Genomic DNA, 23,674 nt, shown 5'->3' with positions numbered 1-23,674 from the left:
GGAACTCCACTTATTAAATCATACATAGAGGTGTTTGCTGTTTTTATAACCCTTAGAGTTACAAGGTTCTTCAATTAGCTATGCCATTCTATTGAAGAATGTTTAGCTGATTACTTTAGAATTTGAGTAAATCAAGTTGTCAGAGGGCCTGTTTAGGAACTGGACATTGGTTGGTTATTATCTCAACATTTCACCAAAAGTCTTATTTCAATATGAGTGTATAGTAGCTTGATTTGCATTTGCATATCTACTACTGAACTAATCACCTAACCATTTATTTCTTCCCTTAGGGGAAAGCTATGTCTGTTCCTCTGATAACTTCTTTAAAAAGGTTGAGTACACCAAGAACGTCAATCCCAACTGGTCTGTCAACGTAAAAACATCTGCCAACATGAAAGCTCCCCAGTCCTTGGCTAGCAGCAACAGTGCTCAAGCCAGAGAGAACAAGGACTTTGTGCGCCCCAAACTTGTGACCATCATTCGCAGCGGGGTCAAGCCTCGGAAGGCAGTGCGTGTGCTTCTCAACAAGAAAACAGCCCACTCTTTCGAGCAGGTCCTCACTGACATCACAGAAGCGATCAAGCTGGAAACTGGAGTTGTCAAAAAACTCTATACCCTTGATGGAAAGCAGGTCAGTGCCTGTACAAAGTACTTTTCTCATTTTCCCAACTCTGTAGGTCAGTGGTTCTCAAACTGTGAGTCAGGAGCCTTTCACAGGGTTCACCTAAGACCATTGGGAAACAGATATTTACATTACTATTCACCAGAGTAGCAAGATTACAGTTATAAAGTAGCAATGAAAATAATTTTATGGTTGGAGGTCACCACAACTCAAGGAACTGTATTAAAGCAGCATTAGGAAGTTTGAGAACCACTGTTTTTAGATGCTCATTTTTGATCATCTAAAATCATCAAGTGTAATTTTATGGTTGAGGGTCTCTCCCTCCATATTCCTTCATCCTTAGCTGATACTCTTCATCTCATTTTTGATAAAGATCTTCTCAACAGACAAAGCAATGAACCAGAAATTGGATGCTTTGAAATTCCTTTTACTTTTGATTTCTCAGGCATAGTGGTCAGTTATCTCCCAGATCTTCATTCACTAAGAAAAAAATGTTTCAAAACTAACATAAAGCAAGCTTGATCATTTTATATATATAACTAAAAATATGGTTTGTCCCACTCATTTTTTAAGATACTCCCATGATGGTGTTCTGCATCCTTTTGGATGAAAGGAAGTTGAAGTGACCCTTATGTTTATATGAAAGGAGGTAAACAAGGGGAAAGCAGTAAAATTTCGGGTGCAATGTCTTTGCCTTACACTAAGATATATGTTTCTCTCCCTTTTCCATGTGACATAGCTGTTTTAATTTGGTTCCATGGATGGGTTGTGTGAGAAAGGAACTATTTCAGGATTCCAAAATTAGTCCAAGAAAGATGCTACCATCTGTTCCCCTCCAAATCAGGTTCTTCATGTCATTGGTTACACTACTGAAGTGCTACCTATATTAGTATCTGGGAAAGAATGCAGCCAGGCGTCTCCAGAAGACAGATGCACCATTCTCGTGAGCACAGAGATCTGTAAATATGTAACAAAAGTGTTCCAAGAGAATTGTAACAGTGGCTAGTTCTATTGGTTCAAATGGTCATTTTGGTGACCCATCTCGAAGACAAGTGTGGATGATTATCAGTCCATAATCCTACCTCTTAAAATATCTTTCATAATGGAAGAATTATAGTTTCTAAAATGTAAATTTCTATATATCAAAATGACTGATGGGTATTTAAATGCAGAAGTATGCCTTTCCCCATAATTACTAATATGTATTGCATGCTACAGGATTTCAAGTTTCAGGAAAAGTCACTTATATGCTATGCACTTGGCAATTTTGATAAATTGGTGTTTTTCTACCTTTCATCTTTTTGTGCTCCAAGATGCCTAGAACCATGGGTTATAGTCGAGGTTCACTGAGAGACTCTGTCTCAGGGGAATAAGCAGAGAATGATAGAGCATGATACCCATTGTTTCCTTCTGTTCTCTACACAAACATGGGCACATGTGTCTCACACACACACACACACACACACACACACACACACACACACGTACGCACGCACACACGCACGTGCACGCACTCATGCACGCACACATACATACACGCATACTCCATGAGCATTCTTTCTCTCTTTATCTTACATACCAAGCATAAACACACATACAAACACTCACACACCACAAGCATTCACACACACTACAAGCATTCACATATGTGCACATACCACAAATATTTCCACTTACATCTTACATCACAAACATTCACACACACCCCGCAAGCACATGCAGGCACACACACACACAGTTACTACAGCATTCACATGCACACACAAGCACACTCAGCATAAGAAATCATACACACGCATACTATAAACATTCACACACATGCAAACACATACCCCAACAAGCATTCAAACATACAAATACACACTTATCACAAGCATTCATACACCACAAACACTCACACACATACACACACAAACACTATTAAAAACAAAGCTTAACCTTCCACATTTGCGGTCAGTTCGTTATCAAATAAATTTATTAGTATTCACATATCTCTTAAAAAGCATTAGTACTCTTCGTCTACTTTACCTCTATTATTCTTAGTATGGGTTTCCAGTATTGTGTGAAGATGGATCATACCTTGGCATTCTTGACTGTTCCTGATAACGTGTTAAAGGTAACGTACAGATCTTAAGTAAGCAAGTGTCTGTCCAATGATGAGTGGGTTTCACCTCCAAAGGCCTCACATAATGGAAGTCCTCTACAATGTCTTCAAGGATCAGTTTCAGTTTCGTTTTTTTTTGTTTGTTTGTTTTTGTTTTTGTTTTTCAAGACAGGGTTTCTCTGTGTAGCTTTGCGCCTTTCCTGGGACTCACTTGGTAGCACAGACTGGCCTCGAACTCACAGAGATCCGCCTGGCTCTGCCTCCCGAGTGCTGGGATCAAAGGCGTGCGCCACCACTGCCCGGCAACCAGTTTCAGTTTCTTTAGGGAAGATGCTACAATATCATAGCAGGGTATGATAATGGTGTGTAAGTACAGAAACAAAAGTGGTGCTTAATTGACAGTCATTGAGACAGGAATTAGTTAATTCAATCAAAAGATTTGGATTGGTATTCTAATCTTTCACAGAGACAATCACTTTCTGACATTCATCAACTGGAGAAAGAAGCCTAGATGGAATTCAAAGACTCTAATTCTAGCTTTTCACTTTTTAGTCACTAACTATATGCTGTGGGGCCAATCACGTCACTTTTTCTGAGCCTTAGGTTTAGGTTTTGGTTTGTTTGTTTTGTGGGTTTTTTTTTTTTTTTTTTTTTTTTTTTTTTTTTTTTTTTTTTTTTTTTTTTTGAGATAGGGTTTCTCTATGTAGTCCTGGAGTTTGAGCTAGCCTTGAACTCCCAGAAATCCTCCTGCTTGTGCCTTCTGAGTGCACCAGCTTTAATCTACTATTTTATAGGATGGTCTCTAAATGGTATGTGCCAATCTTATACTAAGATCGTCTTGTTACCTAAAGTGCCACGATAAAAGGAGATTTTCTAACTTGTAATTTTTGTCTTCATTTTCTTCTCAATGTGGATGATGTAAGGGGTAGAAAGTAGAAGATTCACAAACAAGAGCAAGAGAACAGGCAGGCTATTAGAAATGATTAATTCGTGTGGGTAGTTAGAATCCCATTTGGCATCACTATTTTATTTTTAAACATTCATTGGTGTTATTATTCGTTTCACAATAAATGTGTTTCATAATGACATTTTTGAGCCTCTATGACTTTGCAATTTGATCACATTCATCCCCCATTATCTCACCCTCTTCTTTCCACAAATATCTGATTTTTCCAGTACCATTTGTTGAGACGAAAAAGCAGAATTTTTACATCTATCTCCACCAAAGAGATTAGTTTACAGTTTTCTTTTTGTTGTATCTTTATCTGGTTTGGGTAGAAACAGAATACTGGTTTTATAAAAAGAGTTTCCTCATTTTCTAATGTATGTAACAGTTTCTGAAGCCTTGACGTTCTTTTTTAAAGGTCTAGTATACCAAGGTCTGGGTCAGGAATTATTTTTTTAACTCTGCGGCTTCACTCTTGTTGCTTGTTATAGGTCTGTTTAAATTGCTTATCTCATCTTGGTTTAATTTTGGTAGGTTACATGCAGGTCGAAAACCATTTCTTTCTTTCTTTTTTTTTTTTTAAGATATGACCCAATAACTTTCTAGATTTCTTTGTAGTCTACATTAATTTGTGATTTTATTAATTTGTTTCTTCCCCCTTTTTCTTTTTGTTACTTTGCCTGAGGGTTTGTCCAGTACTTTCTTTCACTGACTCTTATTATTTTTATATTTATATTTCATTAATTTATGCCATGATATTATTTCTCCTTTGATTAATGCAATGTCAACTAATTAGTAACCTTAATAACACCATCAAATGTTTTGTCATGTAACACAAAATGATGACATTTCACTATAACAATAATTCGAGGAAAGGAAATTATGCAAAGGTAAGCATTATTGAGGTGATCATTCTTACATTTCTATTTATCATAAGTGAAAGAGAAAGATGATTCAAGTGATTCTAAGGTTTATGCCTAAGGTGTATGGGGTGGATGATGGGGCCATTTAAAGAGATTAAGGAGATTCAGTGCAATAAAGTGGACTCTACATATACTGAGTTCTGGGGCTTTGCTGCATCTAAGTAAACAATCCAGAAGAGCTACAAATGGGTGTGGATCTCAGGGTCTGGGGTGGGGATATAAATTTAAAAGTAACGTGTAAACAACTGTAGCTAAAATAGGCAAGTAGATGAGTTCATCAAGGATGTATGTGACAAATTGCCCCAAACTCTGAAGACTTTCTGTTGGATTTGAGTGAAAGGAATGGTGAAATGTGGGACACAATATGTTAGAGAGAATCCTGAGAAATAATGTGAAGGTGTGTCCAGAGAGGCCAGGAGAACAGTTTTTAGTCAGGATTGGGTGCTTATGTCAATGTGGCAGTGTTTGTTTGTTTTCTGAAATACAGTAAGGATTGTAAATTAATCGAATTCAGGTGATTGAAATGGTCATTTTTGTGGCTAAAGGAAGCAAAACTCCCCTCTTGAGCAGATGGCTTAGTGAGAACCTTGAAGGCAACTGGGAAAATGGAGTCACAATTACGTGAGACTGTAAGAAACCTGGTTTCCTGGCAACACCTTATGCCGGATCCATCAAAACTTGCCTGTCCATTGATCTATAGTTTCTTTTCCTGTTTTTTCTGTTATATGGAGTTGGCTGAATACCATTCCTGTATGCCTCACTCCATATATTCACTTTAACATGTAAAGCAAGTCCTTACTCCTACAGTGTTCTTCTGTATTATCAGTTAATGCCTTACCTCTGGATGTATCAGACTGTTCCTTGGTTTGATTTTCTCAGGGCCTTGATTTCAGCACATAGATTTAGCTGATAAGGTGATAACAATTTAATTTTCAACACAAGATCAGCAATGATCAATTTAGAGCACATTTCCTAAATTATGCTATAACTACATTAGTTGAATAGAATGTTCCATAGTCAAACATAGCCTTGCACGGTATATTGCTTTATTCTATAAAGATTCAAAGAAGACATCATCAAAGTAACCTGCTAGTATTCCTCAAACTATTTTGAACAACATAACTTAAAAAAATAGGTGACCATATGGTCAAAGCACATGAGGAATCACTGGCCTATGCTTTAATTAGAGCATCTTGAAGAAGGAAAACCTTAAAGGCCCAGAGAAATGATTATATGGAAAGAAAACAGGTACCACTGCATTTTGACAGGGCTTCAAATCTGGAACAAGGCTTTTTTACCTAGAACATTGCTAATCCCAGAGGTAACACCCACCCTCCCATAGGTCAGACCAGGCTTGAGAGCACTCATCTCTGACACAATCTCTAGAATGATAGAGATAAAAAAAAATGGGGGTGGTTTTTCTAGATGATATATTTAAAGCCTTCCAGAGTCAAAAGACATTAGGAAAATCCTTTGGTCTTGGACTTCAACGTTTGGCTTCTCTAAACACAGTGATAAAGAGATAGCAACATCAATTTGCTGGGTTTTGAACTTGCACATTAGATTTAGTCCTGTACAGACCAGTACCCCTTCCATAAGCCCATGCTGCAGAGTCTGTGGGAAAGTCAATTAGGGTTACTAGTCAGTGCTAACTTCCATAGGTGGTACTAATTAACTAGACTGTACAGTTTCTATTGCCCAAAGTCCAGATTTCTACAGATGGTAACAATTTGGCAAACCCTAAAAGGCTGAACACTTTGCCCAGGAAGGTAACAGTTTTTATACAAGGTTTGGGGCCCGAGACCAGTACCTTCTGAACTCAATCTGTATCTACATACACAAGCATGCCCCTGTTTCTTTTAAGTATTGGCTGCCTCATCCCATGAACTCAAATATAAACATTTGTATGTCTGGACAGTTCTGGTCCTATTCACCTTAGGTATTGCAGCCTTGCTAGAAAGCTAAAATATTTGCCTCTACAGTTTATGCACCTTGGCAGTTGACTGGTGAGCTTCCTCTTGCTTTTCCCAAAGAGGATGCATCTTTGCTTTGCTTAATGTTTCAAGTGTTTGACTTGTCACCTGCTCGGAACTGATGCTTGTGTTTTCCCCCATTGTTACCAGTGGGCAATCTACCCTTTAGATTGGGTCTTTTGGAATAGTTGATATACTTTGGAATGCATTGCAGTTCTTCTTGGCCCTGAGCACTTTTGTTTTTATGAATTCTGTTCTGCATTAAAAACTTACTAATGCATTTCATATAAAAGGGAATATATTAATATTATGTATTTAAACATTTTTTTCAATCTGACTTCAGTTATGTTTCTTTTATGTTTTGTTTTTGAAATGGGCAGGCCATGTCTCATGTAGCCTAGAGTAGCACTGAACTCACTAGATAGCTGAGGATGACCTTGAACTTATGAACCTTCTGCCTCTACTTTCTAAGTGCTAAGATTGCTGGCATGTGCCACTATAGTCAGGTTTTGTATGGTGCTAGGAATAAAACCCAAGGCTTTATATATGCTAGACAAACACTCTACCAACTAAACTATATCCTCAGTCCTCACATGTTTCTGTTCTGAAGAGAAATCAGATACATTTTACTGGCCCATAAAAGTATTGTGGATCCCAGCCAGGTACCATGCCTATTGTTCCTAATGGATAACCAGCCCTGGACTAGCTGAAGCCTAGATTCACATTGTGAGTTCACTTGCAGTAAGTAGTGAATGAGAATTCCAGTCTGAAACAAAAATCCAAAATTGTAGGAGCTTCTTGGATCTACCAGTTGACAATTCAGAATTACCAAGAAAGACAGTTCTCTTCCTCCAGTTCTAATATATTTTACCCAGTGTACAAACCTGGGTCAAAAGTCATTGCTAGTAGGCATTTTCTAGTGTGCTAGACTCAAGGTAGGAAATAGAGATCTGCTTCCTCAGCAGCTTCCATAAGCCACTCCTGAGACTGATGGATGGCTCCAATCCCTTTCCAGGCTGAAATTGCTTCTGTCCTTTAGCCTGCAGCTCTCAGAAGACAGCTCTGAAGGTGGAATGAAAGTTGATTAGCAATAAGATGGATTGTTGCAGTTTATCCAGAGAGAAGAGGATGATTTATTTTTATCCCATGTCTGTATTTAGTGGCAATTAATATAGATACTTTTATCTCAACTCTGACCAGAAATCTCCTTAGCAGCAGTCACCCAGCCTGGCATGAGGTTCTGAATGCTACATTGCTGTTATATTGCCCGATAAGGAGTTTGTTGGCTAAAAGATTACCAATAAACCCCATCTGGAAGCCGGTGGAAGTTGAAATTGCGGATGAACTAATATGGAAAATAAGAATTTATGGGATTCTCTGATGGGAATTTACTTTACATAGCCATACTTGATTTAAAATTTTTGTAAGCAGGACTCTGGAGGCAATTGCTATAACCTAGGAGGAAAAAAATTCACACACCCACCTTCAACCAGTTTAACAGCCCTGGCTCTGGTTCAGTTCAATGAGTAGTATCGACTTAGGCTATTCTACAGGGACCATACTGGGGACCTTGAGGTCAGACAGCAATCCTCCTCCTCCCTTCTTGTAGAGTAAAAAATCTGTTTAAATCAATAGGCTCCTATTCCTCCCGCTGAATGTGGCTTTCAAGAATGAAGCATCTGTTCCATATTGCCCTTGCCCTTGTCAAACCCCAGCATGAAATAGAACAGAGTGGTATGGAGTAGCTAGGTTTGTGGATGTAATACATACAGCATCAGTGTAAAGGATACGGGCCCTGGAAGTCTTCATACAAAAGGCAGAGCTAGTGGGAATATAAAATCAGAGTAATCAGACTGAATACAATTAGAAAGAATTAAGGTTGATCAGAGTTTGCAGTCTCTAGGAATATATAGAAGAACTTGATTTTCCATTATTCAAAATATAGAAGATTAGAGGCTATTAAATGCTAGGTTTTAAAAGAAAGTGATAAAAAATATGACAGAGACCATACACCACCAAATCCAAAATCTTTTATTGATCCATTATTACCTATATTTATGGTGTAAAACATATTTTGATATATGTGTACATTTTGCAATGATCAAAACATTTTGATATATGTGTACATTGTGCAGTGATCAAATTGTGGGTAATTAGTATTCCTATGCACTGAAACATTTCTGATTTTTTTGTGCTGAGTTTACTCAGTCCTCTGTGGCTGTTTGGAAGTTGTTACAAGGCATTGTTTTTAGCTACAGAGCTGCAGAACTTAGTCTTCCTCTCCAATATATTTACTATATTAAGTATGTGTTGATCAGAATTCTATAGATAAGTAGAACTCATAGGATAGATCAATATACGGAGATTTTATTTTATGGAGTTGGGTCATGTGATTAGGGAGACTAATGAAGTTGAAATACATAGAGCAAGTAAGCAGGCTAGAGACCCAGAGAAGAGTTTTCAGTTTGGAGTCTAAAGTCATTGATAGTACTTGGCAGATAACATGTGGCAAGCCTTGAACTTCAATAAGAAATAGTGCAAAGGGCCCTAGACAAGGAACCCAGAGATATTTGCTCTGCTATTAAAGAGCTGGACGATTGTAGATCCAACTACTGCCACTCCCTTAGTGTTCATCTGTTTCTGTCCACAAAATGGACTCCCCAAAAGTTCCTGCCACAGTGAAACAATTCTACACATCCAATTCCCTTTACACTTAAAGTTCTGTGATCCCAAAACTCAGATTTGGAAGAACAGCAAATTGTCCAGCTTAATGCACCTCCTGGCAATGTCTAGAAGTAACTCCATACTCGTAACAATTCTGACAATCAACCAATTTTAATTATCTTTAACTAAAGAATAAGCAAAATGCCTCATTTTTCCAATTTGTTCATGTCATTCTCAATAATAGATTTCATTAATGAGAACTATGTCTGGCGGCTCTTCATGATGGCTAAGCACAGCACTGTTCTGCTCTGTTCTACTCTATATAGGCAGCAGAAGGAAAAAATACTCAGCCTTGAGGTGTTGACACTTTAGTAAATGGAGACAATGGCAAGACTAGAAAAAGTATTTAATATTTCAGGTGAACACACATACAACTATTGCATACATAGGCCTTTCCCTTGCTCATGAATGTTTCCTTCAAACCTTGAGCACTGTTTAGGAATTGGGATATGTTCAATGTGTATTGCATGTCGAATGGGTGAAGGAATGACCTGAGGGAGAGTTGTGAGTAGTATGAAGTGAAGGAATATCAGAGCCATAAAGACCAATCTTAGATCATAAAATTTTAGAGATACAATGGAACTTTGACATCAAAATATCCAAGAAAAGTGGTCTGAGTAGCATGATGTCCATTTGTAAGGGATAATCACAGCAACAGAATTAGAAAATATTAATTAACAATTAAAGTATTCATAAGTCACTAAATGAAATTAAAGAACTGTGGACCAAGTCTTATTTTTATCCTGTTTTTCTGGTCCCTCTAAGTTAGCAATAAGTGTTCTACTTCAATTGCCAGAATATGCATCATTGGATTGAATTCCCAGTAAAAGAAGATAACATACATTGTCCTAAAAATTCACATTTTCACAGGAAAAACAAAACAGAGGATGACAGAGATCCATAGCAGAGGACATTATTTAGACAGCTTTAGCATATTTGTAGTATAATTATCTGTCTGGGGCAGAATCATGATTGGAAGCAGAGTGACACTCAGAAATTTTAGCCTGGTATGAGACACCATTTCCTGGGTGAGAGGGAACTTCCCTTGCCCCTGGTTCATGTCAGCTTGCACTGAGTTAGTTTCTAGGCACCCCACTCCGAACCCTGGAAAGTCAAGGTAATTACTACTGAAGATGCTCCCCAATTTCCACATATTCTGTATTTAATTAGATCTACCCGTTGTCTCTCATATGAAAGTGAGAAGTTCAGTGTTAAGTGGATTTTCTGGTTTCCTTCTTTAGTTTCATGTTGCTGAGCTATATTTGTCACTGTCTGAGAGATCATTTTTGTTGTGAAAATTTCTGAGAGCAAAATGGCCCAGTGCAAGATGAGGCTTGATGCATGCTTACCTCATTTCGTGATTCACAAACCTTGTTTTAGTATCAATTATATTGAGAATATCAGAGAGCTTATCAGACCTTTGTTATGTTATTTCCGAGTATTTTGAGTCTGTCTTCCCAGCATACCTACCTGCCTTTGGTTTTCCATCTGTAAAATGCAGAGAGGAATTAGAATCCACTGATGTAACAAACATGTATTCTGCCTGACATTTCACTAGATGCTGGGAATATATTAAGATGTGTGAGCTGCTTTTTCATTTTCTGCCTTTGAGGAAGGCACTGCTGCCGTGCCAAATGAAGAAGAGTACTGAGGATCTTATATAAGATATGTGTGTAAAAATGCTCTGTGAGGTGGAAGGCATGTTACAAATGTTGGGTATGATTTGGATTAAGCAAGCTTGTTCCCTCCTCTGACATCAGCTGGCATAGTGGTTCCCCATAGCGCGTGAGTCTTGGCAAACATTCCACTGATAACAGCTGGAAGAAGGAGATTGAACAGTGATAACAGATTTCTGTTCATCTTATACTTCATACTTTTATTGTCTATCAGTTGTCACAACAACACAAATAGGGTTGACTGAACAGTTCTCTCCATTTGCCAGATACAGAATCTGATATTCCATAACATGACCTCACCCAGTATCGCATAACTGATCCATAGCAGAGCCAGAACTAGAATTCAGATTTCTTGGCCCCCTGGTTCAGTGTTCTTTCCCTATAGGTCAGTGTTCTTTCCCCATAGCAAGCTTACTGATAAAGCAAAATCCATTCCTGAAGTTCACCACATGCTAATTAGGTTCCTACAAACACAGATGTGAGGCAAGCAGTAATCTTTTTGAAACATCTTAAACCTGTCCAACTTTTCTTCATCTCCTTGAGTTAAAGCACACAGCAGCTGTCAGAAAGGCATAGTTGAATTCCTCTCTTTTGAATTTCTGTGTATCAGAAACCTTATCAATTACTGGCAGGCAGCTGGATTACATGTACATTTCAAGAATCAAAGGTTTGCATTAGATAGCTACATTAGGAAATTGGAATAATATTTTTGCATCATCCAAAAGCTCTTTAGAGTGGATTAGAAATAAGAACCTGTATCTTTCAATGCAGGCTGAAACTGGAGGCCTCCTTTGTTCTGTTGGATTTCGTTTTTTTTTTTTTTTTTTGACACGTAGCCTAATTTTCAGAGCAAGTAGGTGCTGAGGGATTTCAACTTTGGACAAGCACAGTTACTAGGACTTAATGGCTTATTATAGACATTTCCCATTTGCAAGTAAACATCAGCGAATGACATATTCTCCTTGAACATACAAACCACATTTTTTTTTTTTAAAAAGAGGATTTCTTTTCTAAAAAATCTATTCTGGATGGGACCGCCTTCTTCATAAAGTAGACAGAATGACTAGCTAGCTACCTGCCCGAGTCTTGAGGGTAACACTGCTTTATTCCATGCCAGTCTCTCCACTCCATCCTACAAAAATCTTACACAGATACTGGTACACACAGGTAATTTTCTATCACCCCAAATGTTGAGGTTTTCTATGCTGTGGACCATTCACCAGGATTGTCATTTGACATTATGCCCTGTCCAAGTCTTTGTATTGCATTGTAGTTTCTCCAAGTGCATTTTGACCCAGGAAACAAATGCTACACAAATATTTGAACAATGACAATTTCTGCTAAAATTAAAAATAGTGCTAAAACTATCAGGACATCAAATAGGCTCCATCAAACTTACTATTAGATGGGTTTGGAATATAGAAAAGAGGTAAAAGTAACTATATTCCAAGCACAAAACTAACAATTTTTTTCAAGAACACCTTTCCCATAAAATCTTTATTTTACCAGTGCATTGTGGTGCATACCTGTAATTCTGACATTGGTTAGGTGAAGGCAATATGAAAATGAGTTTGAGGCCTGCCTGAGCCATGTAGTAAGTACAAAGCCAGCCTAGGGTACCTAGCAAGACCCTGTCTCAAAACTCAAACCTAAACTGAAGCAAGCCAATACACATAACAAAGTACTCATTTTCAGCAACAAAGAAAGAGTGAGCTGTGGAAAAGACCTTTGACTCTGATTGAGAAAGCCAGGACTTACAGTGTAGTCCAATTATTATGTTGCTGTTCAACCAATTAGGCAGCCATTTAATCTCTTAGAATGTGAGTTTTCACATCAATGGCAAGAGATAAATAAGCTAGCTTTAACTAAATCACAAATAATTAACAGTTATTTTTCAAAAAGGATGAAATCTTAACATATATATACATACATATATATATATATATATATATATATATATATATATATATATATATACACTGACAATTGAGAAAACTAAAGAGGCATTAGAAGCAGCTCCAATATGGATCTAAAATACCACTAAGGTGACAGTACTCCCCAAATTGATCTACTGATTCAATGCTCCAAGTCAAAATACTAACTGGTTTCTTTGCAGAAATTGATAAGCTAAAACTCCAAATAGAAGAACAAAGCAAACAAAGCAAGACACAGCCTGGGTACAATAGGAAATGGGAAATTAGATCTTTTGGAGTTAACTGGTGACTTGAAAAAGAATACTTGGTTATATTAAGAAAATCTTAATTAAGATTTCTGTTAAGAAAAATTATAAGCCAGTATTTGGCCACTGTTGCACTTAGGTCACAAATATTAGGATCCATATGGAAATCTTATTGGAAATGTTAGTTAAAAACAGACTCTAGGCCTGGTGTGGTGGCACATATCTTTAATCCCAGCACTTAAGAAGCAGAGGCAGGCAGGTCTCTGTGAGTTCAGAGCTAGCCTAGTCTATGTAAAATATTCCAGGCCAGTCTAGAACATAGTGAGAACCTATGTAAAAAAAGGGATTTTTATCCCAGACTTGATAAATCAGATTTATTTATGTACTGCATCCTCTCATGGCTTGGGTCCTGGAATCCTAACTAGAGGTAATAAGAAAGAAAATAAATTAACAGCAGACCCACATACAGACAAGCTGGTGTCAGGTGCTCTGGGCTTTCAGATGGAGAAGCCACAGCACCCTTGAAGCTCTGTGTGTTTACCATATACAGTTGAACAGGAAGGCAGGGTTATTATATACAGATAGCAAGGAGGGTGAGTTATTATATACAGCTGAACAAGGAGGCAAGGATAGCTAATCACAGTAGGATTAGGCTCTGTAGGGAAGCAGTCAAACATCTGGGGGAAGATAGCTAAGGTGAACATTTTCTGTACATTGTCAACATTCTCCTAGATCAGAGAAAGGCTTTGCCATCTCCTTGAGCCACACCTAGGAAGACTGCATTTCCATGAGGCTGGGGCTACATCCTTGACATGGACATGCTCTTGTCAACAACACGCATTCACTCAGGACTTGCTCCTTATAGGGTGGGACTCGGGAATCTACATTTTGAATCAGATGAATTCATATAAGTGTTACTGTATGAAATCCAGTGAGCTAACCTTTCGATTTCAGCATTTAGAGATTCTAAATATTGGGCACATGTTCTACAAAACAAATGTTTGAAATAGACAGATGATGGTGTTGGGCACAGTAGTACATACATATTGGTATTATAGAATCTCAGTAGAGGAGACTCTCATGAGAGTTCAAGGACAGCTGGGGATACATAGCAAAACCCCATCTTTCTCTCTCTCTCTCTCTCTCTCTCTCTCTCTCTCTCTCTCTCTCTCACACACACACACACACACACACACACACACACACACACACACACGCACAAATGAGATGATGGGCTCTTTCTGAGATCAATTGAATTAGACCTTTTGTAGACCCATATTATCTTTTTGATTTATATGTTCATTGATTCCGTGATTCCTGTCTGAACTGCATTCTACCGTGTAGTCTCAATTACTGATCTTTTAGGCTCTCCTGGGTTAGGACAGCTACTATACAAGACCTGCTCCTTTCACCTTGTTCCTTAATAGTCTCACAACCCTGCCTCCTTTCTGCTGCCCAAACCTTAATGTAATGTCAAAGTAGAGTGAGATTTCAAGTTGTTCAGAGTACTCTTAGGTCTTTTGGTGTTCATTTCTTTTATGCAGAAAAGTGGAGAAAGAGGGATAGAAGAAAGGGGAAGGAAGAGGAAAGGAAAAAGAGGCAAAGACAAGAGGAGAGGAGAGGAGAAGAGAGGAGACAGGTTCAATCATTAAATATGGAAGACATGCATCATTGTTAAAGAATAAAAGCCATGCACACCACACAGTGTATTTGATATTACTGGGAAACACCTGCACTCCCACCCACCCTCCTTTAACGCTCTCATTTTCACACCTAGCAGTGATTGCTAGAGCAGGTGGAGGTGACAGAAAGCTGAACCCAAGCAGCCTGATTTGGCATTAGTTCACGACAGGAAGGGGCTTCAGTTCCTGCTTATCTTCTCCCACTCTAGCATAGTATTAGACCTCAAGACAAAGCTCAGATTGATGCAGGCCCCACCCCACCCTTCTTCTCCTGGCTTTCTTTCTATAAGTCATGCTTTCAGTGTTAGGAGTCTGGCAGCTGCGAGGCCTGGTTGCTAGGAAACAATTTCTCAGCACAAAGAACCCTCAGCTGGGAAGGTCAGGGCTGTCAGTATGAAACAGCTGTACAGAATTTTTATTTGTCTTCCTCTTGTTTTGGTTAATCACAGGGCATGAAACCAGAATCAAACTTTTCATAGAAATAAAAACTGCTGGAGAGTAACAGTTCAGCTGCTGCTTTGGTTTTTTTCTTTTTCTTTCTTTTTGCTGATATTCAAATCACAGCCTTTCTACTCTAGCCCCAACAAGCTGAGCAGACTAGAAGTAAAGGCTGGAGGTCAGGTGTTCTTTAGCCTTTGACTGCCTGCCTGGGGCAGCAAAGGCACAGCTGAACTGTGAGCTGAGTTAACCCCCTTCTCATGAATTGCCTTTTTCTTTAGGATTTGAGCTGCGAAGTTAAATAACGCAGGGTGCCTTTAGATTTTTAGATTCAAGCTGTGTATGCTGGTATACACTGATAATGGCAGATCTTGGCAAAGGTGTTACTGAATTGGAGACCAGTATGTGCCTGTTAGTGAGATCCTGTCTCAGAAGTTACCTTTATAAAAACAATGAGACATTCAAGTGAACCGGCAGCTTGCATTTTTTATCTGAAAAATATATCAACCCTAACCTGTATGAAATAAATTTGGTATGAAGGTTGTATGGAATTGATACAAAAATAATACAAGTGAAGAAATGGATGATTCTAGGGTTGTTTTGACTAGTATGGTAGAAGCAGAAGCCAAGAGTTGGAGCTGTAGCTTACTGATAGATTGCTTGCATAGCATGTGAGAATCTCTGAGTGCAGGGTCTAGTGCTGCTAAACACTGTAGGCCAGAGAGAGGTTTTTAGAGAGCCACATAAAGAAAAGGCAAAATCCACGTTTAGTACTTTGTTTCCTTTCTAGTTATTGATCCTATACTAGTATAGTGATTAAACTGAAATGTGGAACACTGTGAGAGGCACATGATTACAAATCAGGGAGCACAAATTACAGGACTGGATGAATGGGCTCAATCAGTTGAGTGACATTGGGCAGAATTATTGCTCTTTTAGCACTCAGTTTCCTTTCCCAATCCATAAGATAGTGGTTTCTTGGATGTGTTTTCTGTTCCCTCAATAGCATGAGCAAAGCTTGGGCTTTGTTATAAATGTAGAATATCAGGCTGCAAGTTAGTTCTTTGGAATGAGGAACTGGGTGTTAGGACACACAATCTATTTCCCCCCACAACCATCCTGATTACTTAAAGCAAACACATTTGAGAACCACTGAGTGAGAGAACTGTGCAGACCACTTCAACTCCCGCCTCCATTGGTTCTGCATGGTGATGTCAAGCTCCAGTGTTTGGTGGCTTATTTTAAAATGTCCTTATCTTTTTATTCCCTTTCTCAGGGATTTGTTTTGAATTAGTTTGGGGGGTAAGCTTTATGCTACAGCATAGAAATTTTCATTATATTTATAACTTCGTTTGTCCTTATAGCTTCTCTTATTTTCTGATATCTCCTGTTCTCCTTAGGTAGTTTTGGCAAGGCATTTTAAGATCCATGAAGGTTTCTGTAAGGTTCAGCAAGTCCTCTGACTGCTATGTGCATGCTTCATATTGCCACTAGACAAAAGGTGGTGTTTAATGAGGGTGCTAGAATGTAGGAAGAATTGGCTAAGGACGCATCTCATCTGCATAAATTGATTTGATCTATAGCTGACTTCAATTATCTTTTTTTTCCTTTAAAACCTCATGTTTCCAAAAGTACTTTCTCTTTCTCATTTTGATTCTTCTTACAATGTTAAACAAAAATATCATCCCACTGTGTTTTTAAGTATCTTATTACTAAAGGAAGGGAAGCTGATTCAAGAGGGCAGCTCATGGAGCTAATGACCACCCCCATCCTGCTTACCATGGTAGCTGGCACCCAGTGTGTTGTCCATGGTGCTGAATGTGGTTTATGTTCAACACAGGAATCTTTGGGAGAAATATAGATAGTCAAAGGAAGAGATGCTGGATTGCCGTAGTAGTCTGTCCTTTTCCTGTTTCATTTCCCAAGGGAGACAATTTAATGAATTTGGCAATCAAATCATGCCACTTAGCCAAAATGACCAGAGTAATTATGCTTTTTATAGACTACTGCCTTCCTTTGGAGATTTTCTATTGGAGTAGCAGGGAAACAGTACTCATAGCTCGAGTAACTGTATTTTATTCAAACAAAGAGGATTTGACGTAAAGTGTGTATTTACTTAAGAGCAAAGGATCATCTTCCAAGTACCTCACTGTCAATGTGAACAAATATGAAAGGAATGTTTTAAAAAAAGCAAGCAAAACCACAAGTCTAGTGCAGTATTCAGAAATTGTCTTATCAAGCATTGTAAGGTATGAGGATACACAAGCATCTTGCAGTACCTTGAGTACTTATAGAAAACTTTGGCTTTATTTTTAAAAATCCTTTTACTATGAAATAGTGAGAGATTTGTAGAGAGTTGCAAAAATAGTACAGAAAAGGTACTATTCTTAATAGTAATCCTTTACATAGGTACATACAGAAGTGTGCACCCTCAGAACCAGGCCATTAACACTGGTACAGTTCACAGGTCTTATTCAGAGACTACCAAAGTTATATACATTCATTTGTATTTGAATGTGCAAATATAGATTTCTTTAAAAGATGGAGTCTTGCTATCTCTCCCAGAATGATCTGGAACTCATTATATAATCTTGTATGGCCTCATACTCATGGCAACCCTCCCCTTTCTCAGTCTCCCAAGCACTGGGATTCTAAGCATACACAATCATGGTTGGTTTACATAGTTGTGAAATTAGGAGAAACAAAAGGCTAGTGTCACCAGATTTCAGGGCCAGAGTCATTTGCTACAAATTGGATTTATTGCCAGCTCTTCTGTAGAAAATTGTCTTCTGTAAGAACTGTGGCCACAAGAGGGGATGCTATCTAAAATGGCAGTACCGGAGGTCACTGGTTCATAGATCACTTGGCCTCTTTCTTCCTCTTACCATCAATTCTCCATCTGTATTTTTCCATTGTGTGATTACAACTGGAAGTGAAGTACCATGGGCACCCAAATAGGTGGTCAGAAATAATTCCTTTCTTCAAAATAGAGCATATTCTGGAAAAATGAAGAGTGAATTTGAGGGTAGTTAGGTTCAAAATCTGCAGAGTATCATTTTAGAATGTTCAATTTTATAAAATAACACATTGTTTACAAGGAAATTGTATTCATGTATATCCACATAAGCAATGTAAAAGAATCCATGGGTCCATATGTTCTCCAATGCCTGGATTCTCTGTGAATATGTTATCACAACATTTCTAAAAGCTACTCCAGGCTATGCTCAAATAAACAGATGGATTCAGAGTGCTAGTAGGGAATAGCCTAACCTTAACATGTCCTCCAGTGCTGACCACTGGGCACTGGCTCTTTTTACCTACTTTAAGATTCTCAACATGGCGTTGACTCTATTTTAATAACATTCAGAGTAAAGTTTTGTATGTTCATGTGTTGTTATCACACATATGGGCACATACTTTCAGATATTGGTATACTTTAATAGACTTTAAATTTACTGTGTACTAGGAAAAAGACAAACAGGAAACCCATGCCTATTATTCTAAAGAGCTTGGCTTGAATATGACAGAACAAGGTAGAAGGAATCCAGCTTAGAGTGTTATATGTAGGCGTGTATTGTGAATCTAAATAAATTACTAAGTCAGCATCTGCAAAATAAGCACAGTAATACTGAATGGATACTGTTTATTTAGTAGTTATTACATGCCAGCAATGATTCCTAATCCCCCATCCCCACCCAGAGTTTAGTCAGAAGTTTTCCTGTGTCCTGCCCAGTCCCTTGGTCCCAAGTAAACACACAAAGGCTTATATTAATTACAAACTTTATGGACTATGGCTCAGGCTTCTTGCTAGCTAGCTCTTTCATCTTAAATTAACCCATTTCTATTAATCTATATGTTTCCACATGGCCTGTGTGACTCCACCCTGACTCTGTCTTCATTTTGAATGTACCACCTAATCCTATTCTGCCTCTCCACTGGCCAAACAGCTTTATTTATCAACCAATGAGAGCAACATATATTCATAGCATACAGAAAGACATCACACAGGACTGGGGCTCCTGTGATAATGATATAGTACTGCTGTAAAATACCTAGAGCATAGTGGATACGCCAAAAAAAAAAAAAAAAAAAAAAAAAAGGAATCTATCATCAGTCTTATTGGCAAATACTTCACTTCTAAAGAGACCTGAATTCATCTGGGCTATTCATGGTGAATCAGGATCTTTTCTTGGCCAGAAGATGATTCTGCCTAATGTTAGTTCTTAGAATATCTAGCAAATATGTCTCAGAAACACACAATTATTCCTGGAGAAAAGACTAATACAACTAATCCTTGAATCAGCAAGCATGATTTTTATGTACAAATAACAGTGAATGAAGACTAGAGCCATCCCTAAACTATGTGATTGTATAGCTGGAAACACAAAGTATACATACAGACAAATTGTCATAAAAGAATAGGCTGCTAATTTTTGATAAATATTTATGTAAATATCATTTACCTCTTCTGTGGAATTACAAACCAGGGAAGGGATTTCTTGTGACTTAACCTTGATCCCTCTTTTGTTCAGCTTTATATCTAGATAGAGTGACCAACTCCTTTACTAGGACGATAATGATTGGAAGGTCAGTTTTACTGTGTTTTGACCACAAGTCCAGTAGCTGAAAATATAAAGTCATGACAGTGATTCTACCTGGGGATATTAACTCCATGGGTTCTGTAACAATGAAATATTGATTTCCCTAAGAAAACTACATTTTATTGCATTGGATTATCAGCTTTCCTCTATTGAAAAGCATCCTTTGATTGCTGACTCCATCATAACCCCAGGCACTTAGTTTGCTAATTGTCATTCATTTCCCTTCCTGGATAGAGGCTATGCATTAATCCTTTCCATGATTGAAAGAAGCCTGAAAATCCAGAGTAGCTGCTGAGCTCAAAGTCTAGGAGCTTCTATTTATATTCTTGCTCCACTTGTGTTGCTTGCTTACTGGGGTGAGAGTCCAAAGCTTTGAAACTGATTTACAGCCATTGGTAGGTGGCTGATGGTGACAAAAATTCTGATATTTTTCCAGCTGTCACTTTTTATTTCTTAGCTATAGAGTTTTCTACTAGATATTCACCTAGTGCTCTTGCCAGAGCATGTCATTCTCTTCCCCATGCCAACCAAGTAACATCGTTCAACCTGTGAGGGCAGACTGATAGACTGAACGAGCCATTAGGGGACACTGAGTGATAAGATGCTTCCATTGGAAGCTGCCTTTCTTAGCAAGAAATGGCCCCTGATGTGCATAAACAGCCACCTCAAACAGAGTATGGATAATTGTCCGACTTAATGGGATATTCATTAAGCAGACTGGTAGCATAATGTAGCCTGAGTGAGTCCCAGCCCTGCTCATTCTCTGGTTCTGTGGAGATGTTAATCACGCTGCTCCTGGCAAGTCTGTCAGCACTGAAGCTGATGATGTAACCAATTTTGCAGCAAGCCCTTTGTCTGAGTGACTGCAGCACAGCTGCCGGAACAGAGCACCTGGGAGCTGGATGTGTTAATGGCGAAAGGTGCTTTGTCCACTTCTCCCTTCCAGGATGATGTTCTCTTTGAGTGCTTTGTGTATCATTCGGCACAACCCTATTGGTGAATGGATCGGTGGATAATCAAAGTGATGATGGGATGGACATTACTGAGAATACAATAATTCTAAAAGCTCAAATGGTACACTTATAATTTCTGCACTTCTCTGTGTGTAAAAGTTATTTAGCAAAAGGGACTCCAAACAAATATTGAATTCTAATTAATGATAGACCTACAGAAGTTTTAAAGGATAAAGTGTACTTGTTGGGGTAATATATTTTTTTCTTTTTTATTTTATTTTATTTTTTTAATTTACAATACTATTCAGTTCTACATAACAGCCACAGATTCCCTTGTTCTCTCCCTTCCTGCCCCCCTCCCCTTCCCCCCAGCCCACCCCCATTCTCACCTCCTCCAGATCAAGGTCTCCCCTGAGGACTGGGATCGACCTGATAGACTTAACTGATGTCAAAAGGGACTGGGGTAATATATTTTAATGTATCAAAAATAAGACAGATTCATAAAGAGGTAGCTAAATCAAATAGACCAAATGTTAATTGTAGAAATAAGTGAAACATATTTCACTATATGTTTAAGAATTTCTATAAGGTGTTCAAAGAAGAAATTAGAATCACATTGAATGAGTTTGGTTTTTCATTTTGCTTTGTTTTAACATTAGTGCCTGGGGATCCCTCCAAATTTTAGAGTATGACACAGCTGTAAGGTTTGCTTGTTTTTTTTTTTTTTGACGCTCTCCTGGTGACTCTAACACATATTGAAGGTTGAAAACGATTACTATGGTAAGTCCAGTTTTGGTGTGTATGATTGCTAATAAATAATGAGCTTGAGGCCTTTGCAACAAATTCTGAGCATTCAAAGCCAGATCCTCCTAATAAGTACCTCTAGACTTCAAACAGGAGACTGGCAAAAAGGGTCCTGTTAGACCAAATAGCTTTGTAACCCTGTTGAGCAATATGCATACTGCATTTCCATTCTATACCCTAAATAATTGTCCATCCTAAAATGTCAGTAGCCAAAACTGAGAAACACTGCTATATACCTCAATCTCTCATAATGAAAAGTACATAAGAGCCACACAGAAATTTTGTTAAAATAGGCATGTAATTCAGGAAATGTGAGGTGAAGTCTAAGAGTTTGTCTCTTCCTGACAAGCCACTAAGTGATGCCCATGTTGTCGGTCTACAGATCTACACAATGAGGATCCAGGACCTATAGCTATCTTCTTAGTATTTCTAACAAACTGTGCCTATCTGAAATTCCCATCCTCTCTTGGATATACTCTAGGACTGACTGCTTTGAGAAGCAAGGGAGTTAGTCAATGGACGGATATAGATGTGTGTGTTTCTTGTCATTGGTAGGGCCATTAAAGTCTGAAACCAAATGCTAATGTCAATGAGAACTTCAGGAATTGATCTTAACTAGCTAGAGAGATATTTTGTTCTGCTGTATGTTTTGTGTGACTATAGCAATGTTTTAAAGCAGTTTTCCACAAATGCTAGATGTGCCCAGACTGGATTAATGTAAGCAGTCTTATGTAGTTTCATATCCCTGGTTCCCAGCACAATGCCTGGGTCATAATAGATGCTTGAAACATTGTTCATAGGGGTTGGGGATTTAGCTCAGTGGTAGAGAGCTTGCCTAGCAAGTGCAAGGCCCTGGGTTCGATCTTCAGCTCTGGGGGAAAAAAAAGAAACGTTGTTCATGAACCAATTACAAAGAGGATGCTACAAGAATAAACATGGACATTCAGGAAAGGAAGGCACTGTTATGGATGTGGGAAATCAAGGAAAGAATGCACTTCAGCAACTCCCCACTTGAAACAATAGTGAAATGGATGCATCCTTGGGAATTCACCTTTCCTCAGCCTTTGGATGGGAGCAGTAACAATTAAAATAATTGTGTGGTTTTCCTCTTCAATGATGTAAATTAGAGAAATACACAGAAGAATGAGTTGAGGGTGAGGGACACTTTATTTGTTCTCTTTCTTTTGGGAATAGGAAGAAGATCCAGACTTTGGGAGAAGGAAATAGGCTGGTGAAGAGAGGTATCATCTAGTAGTGCTGGCTTCTTTTCCCTGCTGTCAGCACCTTTTGACCCCATACTTTTCACTCTTGGAAGTATATGCTAATAGATATGATTCACTGTGTAGCAGCTGGAGCAACATCTTTTTTTTTTTTTTAAATTACATTAGCCATGTACTATGTCTGCCATGGTACTTGAAAGCTGTTGTTAGTTGGTCTTTGGTCTTTTGGGGGGCTGCCACTCAGCTCCCAAATAAATCACACGGAGGCTTATTCTTACTTATAAATACCCAGCCTTAGCTTGGCTTGTTGCTAGCCAGCTTTTCTTAACTTTACTTTTCCTGTTCTCTTACTTCTTTACATCTTACTCTTACTCCGTGGCTTGCTGTGTAGCTGGATAACTGGCCCCTGTAATTTTCCTCCTTCTCTGGCTACTTCTCTTTCCTCTCCCAGATTTCTCCTTCTATATATTCTCTCTGCCTGCCAGCCTTACCTCTCCTTTCTCCTGCCTTGTTATTGGTCAGTTCTTTCTTAGACCATCAGATGTTTTACACAGTCACAGTAGCACAGCTCCACAGAGTTAAACAAATGCAACATAAACAAAGGTAGCACACCTTAAAATAATATTCTACAAGAGAAAGTAACTTCTTTGGTACCATTTCTATGAATAATATGAGTTTTCTAATGGTTTCTGCTAAAATAGGTAAGTTTGAGGCTGAAGTTGTGGTGTAATGGTACAGCACACACTTAGCATGTTTCAGACTGTGTATTTAATACCCAGAAATAGAATTAACTCATTAATTAAATATATAAGTTACCATGGGAAGAGAA

At 38.3% G+C, this 23,674-nt stretch overlaps 1 protein-coding gene across 9 annotated transcripts in view; it reads left to right on the top strand.

The window, feature by feature from the left end:
- Dcx (doublecortin) overlaps positions 1-23,674 on the top strand; it is an 85,415-nt gene that overhangs the window by 20,116 nt on the left and 41,625 nt on the right. For all 9 annotated transcript variants that reach the window (XM_037199151.1, XM_037199150.1, XM_037199149.1 and 6 more), the window contains exon 3: positions 291-631. In XM_037199151.1, the coding sequence (XP_037055046.1) occupies positions 291-631 (341 nt within the window). The remainder of the gene's footprint in view (positions 1-290; positions 632-23,674) is intronic.

Source organism: Peromyscus leucopus, chromosome X (assembly GCF_004664715.2).
Source record: "Peromyscus leucopus breed LL Stock chromosome X, UCI_PerLeu_2.1, whole genome shotgun sequence".
Classification (NCBI taxonomy): Eukaryota; Metazoa; Chordata; class Mammalia; order Rodentia; family Cricetidae; genus Peromyscus; species Peromyscus leucopus.
The sequence above is the reverse complement of the archived record's forward strand: the minus strand, read 5'-3'. Positions and strand labels throughout refer to the sequence as shown.